Consider the following 20438-nt stretch of genomic DNA (forward strand, 5'->3'; position numbering starts at 1 on the left):
TTTGATATCACAGGGTAGGCCAAGTACAGCCTTAAGAACTCCACGAACAATATGCTAATCCACACATAACACACAAGTATCATAGGTAGTGCAGGGGATTGGTGAAAACAAAAATGAAAGACAACACTGGGAAAATGGACAGTCATGGATGTTACCAAAACATATGTTAAACAAAACAAGATATGACTGCATTCTACAGTGTTTACCACTGGGGCATTCATGGCAGAAAACGTCTTGCAATTCTGCACTGGTATGTTCTTGTGTTAACTAGGGTATCCTGAAGAGAAGGTTTTAATGTTTCCATACCATTAGTATCCCCCCTTCCTTCTCACAGACTCGTAATTTAACAGCACCCACCCTTCTGTTTTCTCTTCAAACACTTGAGAGGAAACTGGCAGAATAAGTTTTGTTTAATTGAAAGATAAAATAAGAAAGCTGTAACTTACCCCCTCTCTGCCTGGCCCAGGGAACTTTAGTGGCTTTCTAGGTGGTTCATCTTTCAAAAGGATCTGATGATTTGAAGATTCCTTGTTGAAACTCAACAACAACAACAAAAAGACATTTAAATTCTTCGCCCAGGTTCACCCATAACATGTCCAGATTCCAGAAACATTTAAGTATGTACAACTCAACGGATCAAGAATAAATTGCAATTTGATTTCATGTGTTTTAAGGGATGCCATCTTTAGTTATTCAGCATACACTTAATACCATTAAACACTGTAGTGAGGATAAAAAGCACGAATGAACAGAACTCCTGCCCTTTGTCAAACTATGAACCATCATCCTTTCTGCACACTTGCCAGTAGCTCTTATACAGGTTATCTTTAGTGCTTTGTGTTGGGAAGTAAAATTGCAGAATGGAAAAAAAAGTTAAGTAACAAGAGACAGAAAATCATAATAAAAATTTTCATTGCCATGCTACTATCTAGGAGGAGAAATTTTATTTCCTCTGTTATTCCTTCTTCTGGGCCTCCCACAGGGTTTTGTCTACTAAACTGCAAGATCTTTAGGGCAAGAATAGTCTTCATTTCGTATCTTATACAGCATCAAGTTAATTGTTGCAATGATTTAAATGAAATAAATAATAACAAATAATAGTTTAGACTAGGGTTGTCAAGCGATTAAAAAAATTAATCGTGATTAATCGCGCTCTTAAACAAAAATCGAATACCATTTATTTAAATATTTTTGGTTATTTTCTACATTTTCAAATATATTGAATTCAATTACAAAACAGAATACAAAGTGCATAGTGCTCACTTTAAATTAATTTTTTATAACAAATATTTGTACTGTAAAAAAAACAAAAGAAATACTATTTTCCAATTCATCTAATACAAGTACTGTAGTGCAATTTTTATCATCATGAAAGTTGAACTTACATATGTAGAATTATGTACAAAAGAATAACTGCATTCAAAAAAGCAGCAAAGAGTCCTGTGGCACCTTATAGACTAACAGACGTATTGAAGCATGAGCTTTTGTGGGTGATGTCGGATGCATGTGACGAAGTGGTATTCACCCACGAAAGTTCATGCTCCAATACATCTGTTAGTCTATAAGGTGCCACAGGACTCTTAGCTGCTTTTACAGATCCAGACTAACACGGCTACCCCTCTGATACTTGCATTAAAAAATAAAACAATGTAAAACAGAGCCTACAAGTCCAATCAGTCCTACTTCTTGTTCAGCCAATCGCTCCGACAAACAAGTTTGTTTACATTTATGGGAGATAACGCTCTCCACTTCTTAATTACAATGTCACCTGTAAGTGAGAACAGGCATTCACATGGCACTGTTGTAGCCGGCTTTGCAAGATATTTACATGCCAGATGCACTAAAGATTCATATGTCCCTTGATACTTCACCCACCATTCCAGAGGACATGCCTCCATGCTGATGGTGGATTCTGCTCAATAATGATCCAAAACAGTGCGGACTGATGCATGTTCATTTTCATCATCTGAGTCAGATGCCACCAGCAGAAGGTTGATTTTCTTTTTTGGTGGTTGGGGTTCTGTAGTTTCCGCTCTTTTAAGACTTCTGAACACATGCTCCACACCTCATCTCTCTCAGATTTTGGAAGGCACTTCAGATTCTTAAACCTTGGGTCGAGTGCTGTAGCTATCTTTAGAAATTTCACATTGGTATCTTCTTTGCATTTTGTCAAATTTGCAGTGAAAGTGTTCTTGAAATGAACAACATGTGCTGGGTCATCATCCGAGATTGCTATAACATGAAATATATGGCAGAATGCGGGTAAAACAGAGCAGGGGACATACAATTCTCCCCCAAGAAGTTCAATCACAAATGTAATTAACACATTTTTTTTAATGAGCATCATCAGCATGCCCTCTGCAATGATGGCCAAAGCATGAAGAGGCATATGAATCTTTAGCACATCTAGTACGTAAATACCTCGCCAGCTACAACAGTGCCATGTGAATGCCTGTTCTCACTTACAGGTGACATTGTAATTAAGAAGTGGGCAGCATTATCTCCCATAAATGTAAACAAACTTGTTTGTCTGAGCAATTGGCTGAACAAGAAATAGGACTGATTGGACTGGTACGCTCTAAAGTGTTACATTGTTTTGTTTTTGAGTGCAGTTATGTAATAAAAAAATCCACATTTGTAAGTTGCACTTTCACGATAAAGAGATTGCACTACAGTAGTTGTATGAGGTGAACTAAAAAATACTATTTCTTCTATCATTTTTACAGTGCAAATACTTGTAACCAAAAATAATATAAAATGAGCACTGTACACGTGGTATTGTGTTGTAATTTAAACCAATATTTGAAAATGTAGAAAAAAATTCGAAAATATTTAATAAATTTCAATTGGTATTCTATAGTTTAACAGTGCGATTAATTGCGACAAATTTTTTTAATCACAATTAATTTTTTGAATTAATCGCATGAGTTAACTGTGATTAATCAACAGCCCTAGTTTAGACATTGCAGCTAAGTCCCACCTTTGTCTGCCTGTGTCTCAATCACCTCTATCTTCTTTCACATGGGCCACAATGTACAATCGCAGGTCCCTGATATCATCTGCCAGACCACTTAAAACACCAATTCTGCCATGCTGCCTATAGTGACACTTCTTGTTTTGTATGGGTGGGTGGGAGGGCGGGGGGGTTGCAGGCCAGGAAAGAACTTGGACAAAGGAAACTGATTCAACCCTCTCCCCTGCCCCCTTTCCCAGACATTTGGGAGGCTGCTTTGGGAGGGGTGAAGGGTGCTGTTACCCTGCAGATACAGCCTCCCTAAAGGCACTCAGGCCTTGTCTACACTGCCACTTACAGCACTGATACTTTCTTCGCTCAGGGGTATGAAAAACACCCCCTCCCGCCCAAGCAATGCAAGTTTCAGTGCTGTAAACTGACAGTGTAGACAGTGCTACAGCGCTGGGAGCTATTCCCCTCACAGAGGTGGTTTTATTACAGCGCTGGGAGAGCTCTCTCCCACCGCTAGAGCCACGACTACACAGCCACATTAAAGTGCTGCCACTTCTAACATCAGCTGTGTAGACATATCCCAGATCAGCCTGACCTGCAGATTTGCGGGGGAGGAAACATGAGCACAGGATCGAAATGCTGCCATGACCTGTGCTCGGAATGAACCCACCATTTAACCTGCAAAGAACTGCCCATACTCTATGCAGTTGTTTCTAATACTGTCAAGACTGTTAAATGTTACTTTATCCACAGCAACACTTTTTCAAAAGCTTGTGCACCAGTCTCCATAAGGAGAAGATCTGCTCTAGAGAGACAAGGTGGGTGAGGATTTTTTTATTTTTTTTATTTTTTTACTGGACCAACTTCTGCTGGTGAGAGAGAGAGAGAGAAGCTTTTGAGCCACACAGAGCTTTTCTTCAGGTCGGGGGAAGGTTCTCCCAGCATCACAGCTAAATGCAAGGTGGAACAGATTGCTTAAGAAAAAGAGCTCTGTGTAGCTGGAAAGCTTGTCTCTCTCACCAACCGAAGTTGGTCCAGTAAAAGATATTACCTCACCCGCCTTCTCTCTCTAATATCCTGGGACCATCATGGCTACAACCACACTGCATAGAAGATCTGCATTTAATTCCCTTTCCCTGACAGTGCAAGATTGTTCCCTAGTTGACCATTCACTACTATTTTGTCCACTGAAATTTTAAATGTGTGCAGTATTGGAGATTCTACCACTTCCCTTGGGAATCTATTCTACCAGATAATAAAATTAAGTTTTTCCTGATACTTCTCAAATTCCTTTCTTACTTCCATCCCATCCTTCCTACTCACACCACTTTGTACTGCCCTAACTACTGTAATTTCTCTCCTTTCTTGTTATTAACACTTTTCAGATGTTTGCTGTAGATGGTTAGCATGGCTCTTCATAGTCACTCATAGCCACCTGACACAGACTGTATGGTATGCACTGCATGAGAGTTCTTTTAATTTTCCTTTTAAGTCAATCCTTCCAGCTTCCTAATAATTACTAATACTTTTCTCTGACTCCTCCTCATTTTATCAGCATCTTTCTGGTAATGAGGTGCTCAAAACTGATCATGTGGCTCTTTGTTTCATTGCAAACCTGTAGAAATCAATCCTATTTTCAGGAAAGGTCATGCAATAGTCACCTCTCATGGTATAAAGCAAGCAAACAAACAAATGCTCCACTCACAGGAAATGACTGTCTTTTGGTGTGAAGAAAATAGCACTAGCCCGCGGCTCACTAGAAGAGGCGTCGGTGCTCTGGTTGGGAATTCGGGGTTGCCTGAGGCGCTCTGTCCTTGCAGTGTGGCTGCTAGAGAAGTCCCCAGATTCTACAGCCAGTTTTGAAATCCACCGATCTGTTCTGGTTGATTCCTGTGTCATTCCAGGTTGACCTTCTTTTCGCTCCAGGAACATGCTGACAGGCCTGTCCTTTTGTGCTATGTGGGCTGGGGGGCTCCCTTTCTTTGCAACAGTGAGCCCTTTAATATCCACTGATGAGGTTGGTGTTGTATTCACAGTCTGGCAATTTTCCCCTTTGCTCTGGGGATTCAGGATGAGGAGAGATTGAGGCCTGTTGTCTGTTTTCTTTGGGGGTCTGTGAGACACTCCTTGTGAGGGATCCTTGATTCTGCTGTGCTCAGTCCTTTGCAAGGCCTCTCCCCTCCCTTGTCTCTCAAACTGCTCAAAAACTTTGCGTTGTTTCTCCAGAATTTCCTTCTGCTGGCGAATCTGCTCCATCATCTCCCTCTCATTTTGCTGCTGCAACTGCTTTTGTCGCTCCTCCTTTTCCACATTCAGCTTCTCAAGTCTCCTGATAACAGAGTCTGAAGAATGTGTATCTGATGCAAGAGCAGGCAGGCTTTCCTCTTGCTTGACAGGAGGGTTTTCTCCTCTCTCCTTGTCCAAGGCTTTGCCTTGGCCCTGCCTGCCTGGCTCTGTATCTTTCTGAACCTCAGGAAGCATACCTGGTCTTTCTTCCTTTTCCATTAGTTTGTTCTTCAAGTTATTCTCCACCAGTGACTGATTTGCTTTCTGGGTGTCCTGTGGTGGAATGTAGAAAGTAGGCAGATTGCTAGAAATGAAGGTCTCTCTTGGATGCATCTTGTAGATAACATTCTGGGTATCACAGACCATCCGCTCCTTAGTAGCAGGACTCTCTGGTAACTCAGAACTTGATGGTGTCCTTTTTCTGTTAGATAAGTTGCTGTTCACATCTGCTGAGAAGGTGGTTGTGTCCTGCAAATCAGGCTTAGGACTGTGAGGTAAAGAGTCCTGGGTCTCAGTGGAGACAGACTGCATGTCTTGCTCTTCTAAAACTGGAGAATCAAGTTTATTCTTCTGAGTATCCTCACAGCTTAACACTTCTAAGCTCCCCTGAGAGCTTTCACTCTCTGGGGTTCCCTGTGGAGAATGAAGGACCTCCGACACAAGCTCTGTGGACCACCGACGCTCCTCTGAGGGAGACACCCCTCCAGTGGACCGGACCTTAAGCAATTCCAAGCTAAATATTGCTTGTTCCAATTCACGCATTCTCCGGCTTTCTCTTTTTGCACGGACCACTTTTTTCTGGTTGAGATCCTCCAGTGATTTAGGCCTCTCTCTCACAACTACTTCCTCTTCAATGTCCATGCCACTTTGGCTGCTGGCTCTCTCGTGTCTTTTGTACAGTAAGTCTCCAGAACTGTCTACTGGATCAGCATGATTCACCCGACTATTCTCTATTACTGATTTATGTTCCTCTACAGCTCTCACCCGCTGTTCAAACGATCCATCCTCCCACTTAGATGGGTCTGAGCCCCTAATTTTCATAGCATCATCTGCCTCCAGTCCATCCTCTTCTCTGATTGACACTCCATTCTCCAGCTGTGTCTCTTTTAATCTCTGCTCTTTTAAAGCTTTAAATCTGCAAGAATGAGAAAACAGCAGATTTTTAGAGTGTTTCCACTTTCATCCAAATGCATTGTATTGATTCTGAAGAGACGTTTAAGAGAAAGTGCCTGTGTTTGGTTTTAATACCTTAGCTAAACACACATTTAAAAATCAAGTGTGAGACTGCACATGGGTATTCTACATAACATGAATTTTCAATTTTCACCTGCTTCATTCTTTCCCCAGTTGTGAATGACACTGGTGTCTATCAGTGAGAACTGCTGCTTTCCTGACTATGGTCGTTCTAAACTTTCTCAGTATTTTGTTTTTGCTTTCTTTTGTAAATTAATATATCCAGGGAAGCACAGTTCAAATGCAGTATCTGGTGTTTTGGTCATGTTCTTTACCAGCTTTCTAGCTGGGTTGATTAAGGTACAATCAGGTACTAGTGACTTGCAGAGTGTATTTAGAGTCATTATTCTGGCTCTCAGCTCGTTTACAGCACACCAGTGGGCCCCAACCCTTTCAGACAGTTATACCATTTCCTCAGAGTAATGCCTCAGCTGTGTGCTTTCAACTGAATGCTCTGCTGATCAGGAGACTGGTGTTTGGAGCAGACTAAGCTCCACTGTGGGTTAGAGAGAGAGTGGGAGACACGTAGTGGCAGCACAGGGGCCCAAGCACACCAGGGAAAGGGAACACCATGTTCTAGTAACAAAAGCCTGAAAAATGCTAGTATTCAGGCCAATTGCTGGGAATCATTGCTCCGAATCACACAGCCTTCCTGCTACACAGTCATCTTTATTCAACAGTTCACTTTTGTGTCCACCGAGGTGGATGCCATTACCTTTGCCGTGCTATGTAACCTCTGCATGCTGCTTGCAATAGGATGACTTTATTTCTCTTGGCCCTGTAGAGTCTCTTTGCGCAGTATCCTCGCCAGCCTCCCTGTATGCACATGGCTGCGGCATGCCTACGCCTAGAGCATTCCCGCCAATAGTTCTGGATGATGAAGGCTGCAACCCGCATCTGCAGGAATCTTCGCCTCTCCACAAAACCTCGCCAGTGGGCCTGGAGAACGAGTGCTGCATTGCTGAAAGGGAGAGGATCAACTAGGGAGTCTTCAGCTTGCTTTCTACTCTGATAACTGCGCCAGGACCTCTGCAGAAAAACAGATAACATTTCTTGGTGATGTGTTTGGTACCAGACTCATTCAGAGAGCAAGACCCATGAAATAAACCCACTCTCCTACTAAACATGTGCTAGGCATTCAGGCTGCATGGCCTACCCCTAAGGAAGAGTGGGACACCTTGGGGGGTCTGACACGCTGACGGGGTTCCTCCAAGGGACAGTTTAAAAGCTGGGGCATAGAACAGGTCCTGTGGATCTGTAAAAGAGGGCACAGTAAACTTTGCCAAGGACACCAGGTCAGACCACTACTGGTAGGAAAAGTTTCCTGGAATCTTTAATAGCCACTTGGATAAGCAAACAAGGCCTCAGGGTAAGAGTGCATCTAAAAGTCAGCTCCACAGTGAACTGCTTGCTGTGCCTAACTCAGAAGGATGAAGGACTAGGCCGATTCTGTCAGGATGTGACCCTGTGTTTCCAGGGAGTTAGAGGTAGGTTTTTCAAACCAGATACTTATATCACTAATGTCCTCCCATCCAGTTCTGCAAAACTGTTCCCGTCTTAATATGAAATCAATAGCTGAACAATACAGTACAAAGCTCCCTCTCTCATCTCTGCTCATAAAATATGCTATCCCAATTTCCTTGGAGAAGAAACAAATTAAACAAAAAATGATACCAACAATAATAAACAAACGGATTCATATAATTTATATTGCAATAGCACCTAGGAAATGGACTCCATTGTGCTAGGCTCTGTACAAAAATATAACAAAGACGGTCTCTGCCCAAAAGAGCTTACAAAATTTAAAACAAGAGTCACCCAGTAAATACAACAATCAAATGAGAGAAGCACAGGCTTACAGTGAGAGAATCATAATTAAGGCTACGATTTGGTCACGGCAGTCACAGATTCCATGACTTTACTGGACCTCTGTGACTTCTATGGCTTCAGGAGGCGAAGGTGGGACTGTGCACCCCTGCCCTGCAACTGGGGCTGGCTGGAACCAGTACCCTGCAGTCCCAGCCCTGCGGTTTCCACCAGGGGCTGCAGCTGGGGCCGTGCGCACCAGCCTTGCAGCATCCTGGGCTTGGCAGTGGCCGTGCGCCCCAGCCCCGCAGCTTCCACCTGGGGCTGCAGCTGGGGCCATGTGCCCCAACCCGGCGCTTCTGCAGGGGGCTGCAGCCAGGGCCGTGCACCCCACCCCCGTGGCGTCCTGGGCTTGGTGGGGATTGCAGCCGGGGCCGTGCGTCCCAGCCCGGCGGCTTCCCCAGGGGGCTACAGCCGGGGCCGTGCGCCCCAGCCCGGCGGCTTCCCCAGGGGGCTACAGCCGGGGCCGTGCGCCCCAGCCCGGCGGCTTCCCCAGGGGGCTACAGCCGGGGCCGTACGCCCCAGCCCCGTGGCGTCCTGGGCTTGGTGGGGATTGCAGCCAGGGCCGTGCGCCCCAGCCCGGCGGCTTCCCCAGGGGGCTGCAGCCAGAGCCGTGCGCCCCAGCCCGGCGGCTTTCGCAGGGGGCTGCAGCCGGGGCCGTGCGCCCCAGCCCGGCGGCTTTCGCCGGGGGCTGCAGCCGGGGCCGTGCGCCCCAGCCCGTGGCGTCCTGGGCTTGGGGGCTGCAGCCAGGGCCGTGCGCCCCAGCCAGCGGCTTCGCAGGGAGCTGCAGCCGGGCCGTGCGCCCCAGCCCAGGCTTCGCAGGAGCTGCAGCCGGGCCGTGCGCCCCAGCCGGCGGCTTCGCAGGAGCTGCAGCCGGGCCGTCGCCCCAGCCCGGCGGCTTTCGCAAGGAGCTGCAGCCGGGGCCGTGCGCCCCAGCCCGGCGGCTTTCGCAAGGAGCTGCAGCCGGGGCCGTGCGCCCCAGCCCGGCGGCTTCAGCAAGGAGCTGAAGACGGGGCATTGCGCCCCAGCCGGCGGCTTCCCCAGGGAGCTGCAGCCGGGGCCGTGCGCCCCAGCCCGGCGGCTTCCCCAGGGAGCTGCAGCCGGGGCCGTGCGCCCCAGCCCGGCGGCTTTCCCAGGGGCTGCAGTTGGGGCCATGCGCTCCGCCCAGCGGCTTTCCCAGGGGGCTGCAGTTGGGGCTGTGCGCCCCCTTGTGGCATCCCAGAGCTGCACCCCCTGCTGCGGCTGCTGGAGCCGGGGGGGCTCGGCCTGTCAGTTCCTCCCCCATACCTAGCCTTACCCCCCCCCCGCCCCATGCCCCAGTTATTTTTAGTAAAGTCACGGACAGGTCACAGGCTCCGTGAATTTTTGTTTATTGCCCATGACCTGTCCGTGACTTTTACTAAAATAACCGTGATAAAATCTTAGCCTTAATTATAATCAGTGTCATGAGCAGTGGTCACAATGCACCAGCTGTCTACCCACCACTCAGTTTTGCAGACATCACAGCATAGATGTATTTTACAAAGAAGTTTAAAGGAGGATAATGTTTCGGCTTTGAAGGTTTTTACAGGGAGCAACTTCCACACATGTGGGGCAGCATGGGAGAAAGCACGATGGTGCATGCTGGAAAGTTTCACAAATGGGCAATCAAGAGTGGTGTCACTGGTGGAGTCTATGTCCATAGCATGTAAGAGATGATAGATAAGGCAGGGATAGGCCTTAAAGGGCCTTAAAAATGATGACAAATAGGCTGTGCTGGACTAAGGTGGAAAAATTGGAAAGAGTCCAGCGGAGGGCAACAAAAATGATTAGGGGGCTGGCGCACAGGATTTATGAGGAGAGGCTGAGGGCACTGGGATTATTTAGTCTGCAGAAGAGAAGAATGAGGGGGGATTTGATAGCTGCTTTCAACTACCTGAAAGGGGGTTCCAAAGAGGATGGATCTAGACTGTTCTCAGTGGTACCAGATGACAGAACAAGGAGTAATGGTCTCAAGTTGCAGTGGGGGAGGTTTAGGTTGGATATTAGGAAAACCTTTTTCACTAGGAGGGTGTGAAGCACTGGAATGGGTTACCTAAGGAGGTGGTGGAGTCTCCTTCCTTAGAGGTTTTTAAGTTAAGGCTTGCCAAAGCCCTGTCTTGGATGATTTAGTTGGGGATTGGTCCTGCTTTGAGCAGGGGGTTGGACTAGATGACCTCCTGAGGTCCCTTCCAACCCTGAGATTCTATGATTCTAAGGTGGAGCCAGAGGAAGCATATAAAGATGGGGTGATGTTGTCAAAGTGAGGAGCCAGGAAGATGATTTTTGCAGCAGTGCTTTAAATGGATTTAAGGATTCCAGTGTCACAAGCTTTCCTTTTCTAATCTGCCTTTCCCTGCCATAGAGGTACATTGTCATTATTCATTATAATAGGATTGTAAGCTCCTCAGCGCAGGAACCTGGTCTTTTGTGTCTGTGAAGTGCCAGGCACACTAACGATGCTATACATAGTAAATAACATTATTTCCGCCTACCTGTATGATCACTGCTGCCTGCCTCAAGTTCAAGAAGTGCCTTCTCTCCAGTATAGCGCGGAACCAACGCTGCAGCAGAGTAATCCTCCGGAGCACCTCCTGGTGCAGCAAATCCTGCAAAAGCTGGCGCTCCCGCTCCTTCATGAAAACCTAACAGGCAGCACATGAGGAATGAGGATAATGTGTGTCATGCTTCCCCAGCCACAAGAGACACGAGTTAATGCCACAGACATCTGTATCTGGAATGCTCTCAAGTAAAGAGCTTAGCATTTGACTTTACTTTGGGATACTTATGAAAGTTTTCTGGACAGTTACCTACAGTATGTGGCTGTGAAATGTTGGATGTGTATCACAATATATAGCAGCCGATAAGTAAATTCTCTTTCTAGAGTGAGGAGATAACTATCATAACAGTAAGGTAGAGAGACAAGAAGAAGAGCTCTGTGTAAGCTCAAAAGCTTGTCTCTCTCCCCAGCAGAAGTTGGTCCAATAAAATATATTACCCCACCCACCTTGTCTCTCTAATATTCTGGGACCGACACAGCTATAAAAGCACTGTATAGAATAGTAAGTTATGTGACAATGCGTGGAGTGATTATTGGAGGCTAACTTGTTTTAAATAGCATGATCAGACCATCCTGGCTTCACAGAAAGCAACAATCTCTAGTAGTTTGTATTGTGTATGACATGATTTAAAACCCTTCTCACTTAATCCATTTCCTTTTGGTAAAGTGGGACAACAGTCATGTCAATGCAAACATGTATGAAAACCAAATTACCACATACAGGCAGACTTTGTCAGTGCAGAGTCTGAGCTGTGTGTAAGCATTTACCATTGTTCTCCCAACTTGATAATTGTCTGGACTGAACTTTATTTTCCTGAAGAAATCATGGATGTTGTGCTTAGATGGGCTGATTCCTCGTGACAGCAGAACATGGAAATGGTCCACAAAGTCCTGTAAAATTAGAAGCCACCAGAGTTAAATTCTAAGGGCAGTGCTATGTCACTGTTAGAAAACTATTTGCTGGCCAAATGAGGTATGTTTTAGTAAATTAGCAGAAACGTAACTGACATTCAAGAACTGCAGAATTCAAAGATTCCTTCATCGTTATAGATTCATAGATTCCGAAGCCAGAAGAAACCATTGTGATCATCTAGTTTGACGTCCTGTATAATACAGGCCATGGAAATTCTCCACAATAATTCCTAGAGCAGATTTTTTAGAAAAACATCCATTCTTGATTTAAAATGGTCAGCGCTGGAGATTCTACCATGACCATGGGTAAATTATAGTTTTGGTGGCTTTCAGGGTTGTATGAAAGGCAAATAGGAGATACTGCAGTGTCTGCCTGCAGAGGAACACTCAGAGATTCTGTGAAAATGTGCAGTGAATCCTGAGAAATGATCATTACAGGAGGGATTTACCAGAACCTGCAGAGTATCTCAGAAAACAGAGCTTCACAACAGTTACCATTTTGATGGTTCAAACACCAGACTTGCTAGAGTCCTTGAAGATAAATACCCCCAAAGTAAAAAGAGGCTCAGGTTCCCTACAAAGGAACTGATAGTCCTTCCTTCTAACAGCTTTTGTAACAGACATGACAGTATTCTCAATGCCAAAAATAGCTGCCATCCATTTGTCTTGCTACAGGAAACAAAATGGGTGGTAGCCGCTCATGAAAGAACCACACACATAAAGAAAAAAATTTGATAAAACCATCATGTAAAAAGAAATATTTCCCTTGAATAAGCAAATCTGTGTGAACCAAGGCAGCCCCCCCCCCGGTGCTGTGAGGTTTGGGAACTTCTGCATGATGGCTAAATGCATTTAGCACTAGCAGATTCTGGCAGGAAATGCCAACTCCCTGAGTTAGGGCTGACGGGCCTGAACAAATTATCTTCACTGAAAGGAAACAAAAACAGAAACAAGTAACAGGAGGCTTCCCATATGAGTTCATTCCTAAACTGAAGAGATTATCTGGCTCACATTTATTACGAGAAAAATCCTCCTGATAGAGATCTCAATAATAAAATATTAAATTAAGAAAATATGATTGAAAAAAGATTCACTTAACATAAAATCGTACCCATAACTATTCCCCTTTGTTGATATGGCCCAACTATAGTTTAGGCAGAATTCTGCTTGGTTTAGGAATAGGCTCAGTTCTACAGGTGGCTGTAACCTCAGATACAGATATTTACCTTTAGGAGGTTCAGTGGGCCTAGCGCACTAGAATTTAATTTCTGGAAACATGGATTCGACTCCTCTTAGGTCACAAAGTGGTTGTGTGAATTCATTCTAGCTTCTAATGGACATTATGGCCTTGATTTTAAATGTGTGTGCGCAATTGCACATGAAAATTAGGTACACATTTCTGTGCAAACAAATGCACGACTGGCAATTTTGGTTCAGAACTAGAATAGCTGAGGCTTTGCAAGTTAGAACTTAGGTGAACTGGCAAAGCTGGCCTACCATATGACCACACTCCATGCCTGGCTCCAGCTAGTGATATTATTCACTCACTTTTATGAACTCTAAATTCACCCACATATAGAAATAAGTGTGTGTGCAAAAAATGGGCCACCTTAATCTACCAGGATATGATGTTTTAACAGAAATGAATAAAAGGTAAAAGCACTTTGTCTAACCTGGAAGGAATATTTGCAGCTGTACCCAGACTGCCGAATTCGAACTGTCTCCAGCATTCCTGTATATCGCAGCTGCCTAAGCACCAGGCTGTCATTGAACCTCAGAGGGAGCTGAAAGAGGAAAAACGGACAGACAATGTTACTTCACCCAACCACAAACACTTCATGAAACTCATGAGTACCTAGACATGGAAGTTGATTGATGACATGACATGTTTTTGTCTGACACACGTTGCCAATAGTACGATATGGATTCCTAGCAACTGGTCCAAGACCACCAACTTTTTTATTACTGAACACCCATTGGAAGAAAATGGCTTTCAAGCATTACTGATCTGGCTGGATTTAAAATGGTGATCTAGTGGAGATAGACTCCGTTATCCCACAAGCTAGCCAGCTTCATTCCATCTTTGTTTATAAATTTACAGTCCATGATACCAATTCATCTTCTACAAAATGTAAAGGAAAAATGTTATGTACAACTAAGTTAATTTGAATAATGAGGTTTATTATGAAAGTATCTTCCTTTTTTCAATTAAAATTTCATATAGATTTTTTTTAAATTAAAGCTGGAAGCCTTAGTGCTCATTCATGATAGACATGAATTCCAGAGCTTGTAAGAACTTCAGAGGAGACAGCTCAGATTATTTATATGATGACCAGAAGGATCATTGTGGTTTATCAACTAGGAATAAAATTACACACAAACAATATCACCAGGGGCGGCTCTAGAAATCGGGCTGCCCCAAGCAGCGCGGAGCGCTGCGCCGCCCTTCCCCGGTCCCGCGGCGGGTCCCCTCTTCCCGCGGCTCCGGTTGAGCTCCTGCCGGCATGCCTGCGGCAGGTCCACCGGAGCCCGAACGAGCGGACCTGCCGCAGTCGCGCCTGCGGAGCTCAACCGAGCGGGAAGACGGGCCCCGCCGCAGTCATGCCTGCGGCAGGTCCGCTCGTCCCGGGCTCTGGTGGACCTGCCGCAGGCATGCCGGCGGGAGCTCCACCGGAGCCAAATGCCGCCCCCCCGGGAAACGGCCACCCCAAGCGCCTGCTTGGCGCGCTGGTGTCTAGAGCCGCCCCTGAATATCACCATATATGTTTAACAATGGTCTCCACACTCAGACTCATCCAGGAGGTCCTTTTTCTTCTTTTCAGACAAGCATATCAAATTTACACCACAATTTACAAGTTATTGTGGATTTTAACCAGACACTTAATAACTAAGGGTGAAACTGCATCCTAATAAACCGCTCATGCAGCGGTCCAGCAGCTGTTCTGTGAGAGCACCTTTCTTATCAAGTTTTGGGATTCCAATGAAACCCCAATGGGACATTGTGACACATCTGTATATTGGAAGGGGGCAGCGTGTTTGTTGTTTGTGGTATCTGAAGCAGCAATGATTAGCTACGGTGTACCTAAGCACCACAACTGCCAGGGTTCATGTTAATGAACCGTCAAAACAATGAAATCATACACCACAGTATCTGGAAACAACATAGTGAGAGCAAGTCAGAGTTTGACCTTTACCTCCAATTTTATTCTCTTCAGTGAGGGTGGGGTGGGTGGTTAAAGCACATGCTGAGAATAGTGTTTTTGTTACCAAGCATTTGGCAATGATAGATCTTTACCTTTTCAGCATTAGATCGAATGCACTTGACAAAATAAGGCTCTGCTTGACCAAGAGTCTCCATCAACTTGTTGAGGGATGCCTGCAGCAGAAAATAAAACTTAAAAGCTGGAAAAGAGCTAGATGTGACATACACTGAAGTTTCAAACATTTCACCCATGAGAAGAAATTGAGGAAATTACCAACTTAAGAACTGTTTCTGACAGAGAAGAAGTCAACTAAAACACCAAAGGGAAGTACATTTTGTTCAAGAGTCATTCAATTTAATTCAGCACCAGCTCCATATACATCTCTAGATATGCTAAACATGTTAAACTTTGTATCCAACATACAGCTATAAACACACAAATTTTCTCTCTCTCTTTTTTTTTTTTTTTACATGAATAGTTACCTTCAGGAATAGCAATGGCAGCTCATGTGACCTGTACTGTACATACTGCATTCTGAGATAGGATAGTTTCCAGTCTCACCTTGTACAGTTAGACATCAGGTTTTCAGTACGAAAGGGAAATGAGCTTTGAATTTCACTTTGCAATTATATATATTTTACTGGGAGGCCCAAGAGAATTATCAGAGGGCCGTGGGGGACAACATAACCACTGATCTGCTTTGCTCGTTTTCAGAAATCCATTATTTGGAGGACTTAACAGTGAAAATGAACAACCCCTTTCCTCCAAAATCTCCATAAACATCTGACTCTGCCCCACAGGTTTTTCTTGTACTGGAATCAGAGTTAAGTTATCATTGGTGCATGGTCTTAAAATAGAGTTGGCTGCTTTCTTTCAAATCAATTCTCGCAGTTTGTCTAATATCCCTTTATCCAGACTAGCCTCCCATTCTTTCATATAGCTCCATTTATAGTGAATTCCTTAGACTACAAGCATTGACCTTTTCATAGAATGCTCCTGGTCAGAACTGTTTTGAACCTAATAGATTTTCTACCATAGTCTTTTCTCAACTGAGATGCAAAAAGCTGTGGATACGGGGTGGTTAGGATTTCCTGGATGCCCATTTCATCTTGTACTTTCTTTAGACTTTAAAAACATTGTTCTAAATAACTACCCAATGGAAGACCAGCATTAACCCATCATGCAGAGGCTTTCAGATCTACTCTGGGCTTGGGTTGAGTGACACAGATTCCATCTAGAGAGCCCTCTAAATTCATTCTCCTAGAGGTACCGCCTGGTCACACTAATGCTCTGGCAGGCCATTTGGAAGGGTCCCAGACAAACTCCATCTCATTGCTCCCGCCACTCACAGGACCAGCATTTTCCGTGGAAAACGTATGACCTCCTCATGTTGTGTGGAGAAGAGTGACTGTTTGCATGGAAATTCCATGTCGACAGATTGACGTTGGCTCCGCTTTTATGTTGCAATTTGTAACAAACATGGAGCACTAACTGTGCTGAAATTATCTCTTATTTTTGCATTATCTGAACGATTTACTTAATACATGTGCAATATATAACTGGATTATTATTTATTTACAAGAATGTCTCTTAATAAAATATCATTCCTAATCCCTCCTCTAAACTCTCTAAATTTCCTAACTACTGTCTGTAATGAAGTGTTAATCTTCCCCTTCCACCCCCCCCCCCCCCAAAAAAAAAGTTTACATGAAGCTAAGGACAGACACGCATTCATTTTGCTTTTTGTTGAATTCTATTTTCATATCCTTCATCTGCACACTGGCTATTCAGATTGCAAGCTCATTGAAACTGTGGCCTTGTCCTCACATGTATATGCAAAGTGCCTAGCACACTATTGGCATGATCTAAGTAATGATGCATCCCAACATCAGTTAATTATGGGGATGATTTGATTCTAATAATACAGATGCTCTAAAAGATATTCTGTTGTGTATTTATCGTATGTATTATATGCATAATATATACTGAAAGGGCCACTAGGCATCATAACATTTTTTTCCCCAGATAAAGAAGGAACCAACCCATTCAGTTATTTAAAAAACTAAGGGTATGTCTACACAGCAACCAGGGGCTAAGGAGCTGTTTCACTGCTATGTAGGTTTCTAGACTTGGGCTGGAGCCCAAGCTGTAGGACCCTGTGAAGTGGAAAGGTCCCGGAGCTTGGGCCTGAGTCAGCTGACATGGGACTGCCGCTGGTTTTTCTCTGCTGTGTAGACATACCCTTAGATTTCCACACAATTTCTAAAATGCACCTACAGTCCTTTTGCATCTTTGGAGCTATATGCAGCTCTACGTGATTATGTGCTTGTAAAGAAACTCTTAAAAACAAACAAACAAGCTTGTTTTTCTCAGAATGAGCACAATATACTATACTGGTTGCCTCCCTCTTCCTTTCTGGTTCTCACCCTGGAAAAATGCTAGGTATCACAACTCTAATTTCATTTAACTTTCACAAGACAGAAGTATTTGTTCATGAAAATAGTCTGGTGCAAACCTGAGAAAAAACTTTTTATCAAGAACACTGCAATAAACCCAAGAGGGCATGGGCTTGGGTCACACAGAGGAAACACAAATGTTTACTGTGTCACATTTTGGGTGACAGATTCTGATTTGTGTCTGCTACCCAAACAGCTGCTCTATCACTCATGGATTTCACAAATACCTAAAACTGATTGGAATCCCTTAGGCTATATGCCTCCGAAAGTCAAGGATAGAGTAGCACAGATGCATCCAAAGAGAGGCAGGAGGAAAAAGCTAAACGAAAGACTGCTATTGCACTGCACTGACTCAAATGGTTTTGAGTCACAGCTGTCATTATCACAGCCTACTGTAAGAGCAGCAACTTCTTTGAATAGAAAACAAAGTGGGGCAGAAGAGTAAACATAATAGAAAATCAAAAGAAAATGATGCTATGCTCCTTCTTTCCCTCCATTCTGTTTACAGAGGATTTCATGCTGCAATGACAATGAGCCTGTCATTTCTATCACGGTATAAATGTGGCATGATTTAGTCTCTCAAGGAGTATATTAAATTCTAAACTGGATCAGTGAGATGAAATATGCAGTGCGTTTTTGTTTGCTTAGAATTAACAATTACAAGATACTCAAGTGATTATGATGTTAACTTTTCTAGCAGAATACACATGGAAACAGGATATGGAGTTTATTTAACTTGTTGTCATTGGAGCATTTTAAGGATTCCTGGTAACCATGTATGTGACTGCAGTTAGAAAATGACTGCTCTATCATTGCAAAAATTGGCTGGGGCACTGTTTGGGAATGACAACACGAATGGGGAGAACACTATTGTGATTCTGTGTATACAGCCACTTGGACCAACTTACATTGTTTTTTTATTATCTGTTAATGGTGTTTTACTGGTAAATACTTAAAATCTACTTCTTGCAAGAATTACTTCATTACTTCAGCTGAGGCTTGCCTTTTTGTAGCATTCCCTCTTTCTGTGGGATGGGAGAGACAAGGGCATTTGTTGCATTCATATTTTGTATAACATGTTTCCAGAAATTAACTAATTCCCAGAGAAACATTTTTGAAATGACCAGGATAACTAGAAAATGCTTTCTATAAACTAGACCACATGCCTGATTTTTGCTCTCTCATACTACCACACACTTGTGCATGAGTCTCAAGACTTGACAGTTGCAGTTTCCAAGACTGTATTCACAGTGACAAGGCTGGAGAAGTTTTTTAGCTTCAGTTACCCAAAATAGCAGGTTAACTGGTGCAGAATAGTGACAGCACAAAAAATGATGGCCTGAACCCCATCTCAAAATTCTCATGCATTTCTGGAGCTAAAGTAGCAGTGTTTTCCTTTCTGGGCTCTTCCAAGGAATTACATTCTAACTGGCATGAACACAAACTGAACTTGAGATACACATATGCAAATAATTACACTTTTAAATACCACCATTTTCAGAATTCTTCTCTTGATGGATTCCCCAGAGAAACCCCCATAAAAGGGTCTGTTTTCAGAATTAGTTGCTAAGCAATAAGACAGGTATAAAAACCTGTGCCCCATTTGTGCATATGTAATTACCACTGTTTTCTCCTGTTGCATTCTGGGGGTTTGCAGTTCCTCTCCCCAAAACTGTCATGTGGTATTTGAAAATAGAATCAGGGACACCATTTGCCTTATTTTCAATACAAAATGAAACTGGCATGGTGATAGGGCCAGAGATGGATCTAGGCTGTGTATGTGTGTAAGAAAAATTAGGGAACTGGGAAAGGCAAGGACAGACTCCTCAAAAATCATGTTAGAGATGGAAAAGACCAGGGACTAGTCCATCCCACATCAATATAAGATTGTTCCCTACAATACTTTTCAGATTGTTTTGTCCACTCTATCTTATAATCCCTGAGCAATAGGGTTTCCACCACTTCCCTTGGAAGATGACGCTAGTCTAAAACCCCAACGTCTGGAAGTTTTTCCTGATAGGCTGCCTCAGTCTTACATTTCTTATTTTCATCCTACTGCTTTTGGGATACTTATTTTCATCCTATTACTTAGGGATACTTACCCTAAGTAATCCCTCTCTCTCTCTCTCTCTCAGTATTTACATCCTTTAAGTATCAGTAGACTGTTATGTCCCCTAAACATCATTGCTTAGCCAAGCTACACATACTTAGCTGTTTTTGTGTTCTGAATAGGGTAAAAGAGGAGAGTTCTGTGCCTGTGAGAACCATCCTTTACACCTTGAGGACCCATGCAGGTATTTGTTTTGAGTGTACCCACGACCAACTCTTTTCTCTTGTGCTTCTTCACATTTGGAGTAAACACTGTAAATTACCTGGAATTGTGCACTGATGCTGGGTGGTTTCTTCTTCTTATGGAGGTGGAGAAGAGACTTTGTAATGCGATCGTGCAGTGTCAGGTTAGTTAGGTGCTTGAGAGATTTCACCTCCAACAAGTGCTGCCAAAAAACCCAAAACAAACCAAGAGAGTTTTTATACAAAAAGAACTTTGACTACCTATGGTCTGCTTTCTCCCACTGTATCCCCATTCCCGCTATTCCATAGGGCTCCCCTTAGGGTACCGACCCTATGCAGTGCTCCCTGCAAATATCAAGGGAACAATTCACAACTGGGAATTTTTATGGTAGCCACTAGGTTGGTCACTGTACAGACTATATATAAAGTCCCTGCTCCAAAGAGCTTACAATTGAAACATGCACATAACACAGCAGGTTTGTGTAGACCACAAGGGTTGTGGGAGGGGCTGATGAGTGACAGTCATAGGAACATGTGGCTTTGTAGATTTGCTCCTGTATTAGCATAATTTTCAGGACTCTGATGCTCCAAGTTAGCAAAAGCTTAGAAAAGTCTATTTAGGTTTAATGCATGCTTTGTGTTCACAT

At 43.8% G+C, this 20438-nt stretch overlaps 1 protein-coding gene across 1 annotated transcript in view; it reads right to left on the reverse strand.

Moving 5' to 3' along the window:
* Nucleotides 1-20438, reverse strand: part of MYO9A (myosin IXA) — a 467296-nt gene that overhangs the window by 46891 nt on the left and 399967 nt on the right. The window contains exons 19-26 of the mRNA XM_039491520.1: nt 19872-19994; nt 15136-15216; nt 13514-13624; nt 11697-11819; nt 10864-11013; nt 7200-7513; nt 4671-6386; nt 447-537 (exon numbers count right to left, since the gene is read on the reverse strand). Of these exons, the coding sequence (XP_039347454.1) occupies nt 447-537; nt 4671-6386; nt 7200-7513; nt 10864-11013; nt 11697-11819; nt 13514-13624; nt 15136-15216; nt 19872-19994 (2709 nt within the window). The remainder of the gene's footprint in view (nt 1-446; nt 538-4670; nt 6387-7199; nt 7514-10863; nt 11014-11696; nt 11820-13513; nt 13625-15135; nt 15217-19871; nt 19995-20438) is intronic.

This window comes from Mauremys reevesii, linkage group 10, assembly GCF_016161935.1.
Source record: "Mauremys reevesii isolate NIE-2019 linkage group 10, ASM1616193v1, whole genome shotgun sequence".
Taxonomy (NCBI): Eukaryota; Metazoa; Chordata; order Testudines; family Geoemydidae; genus Mauremys; species Mauremys reevesii.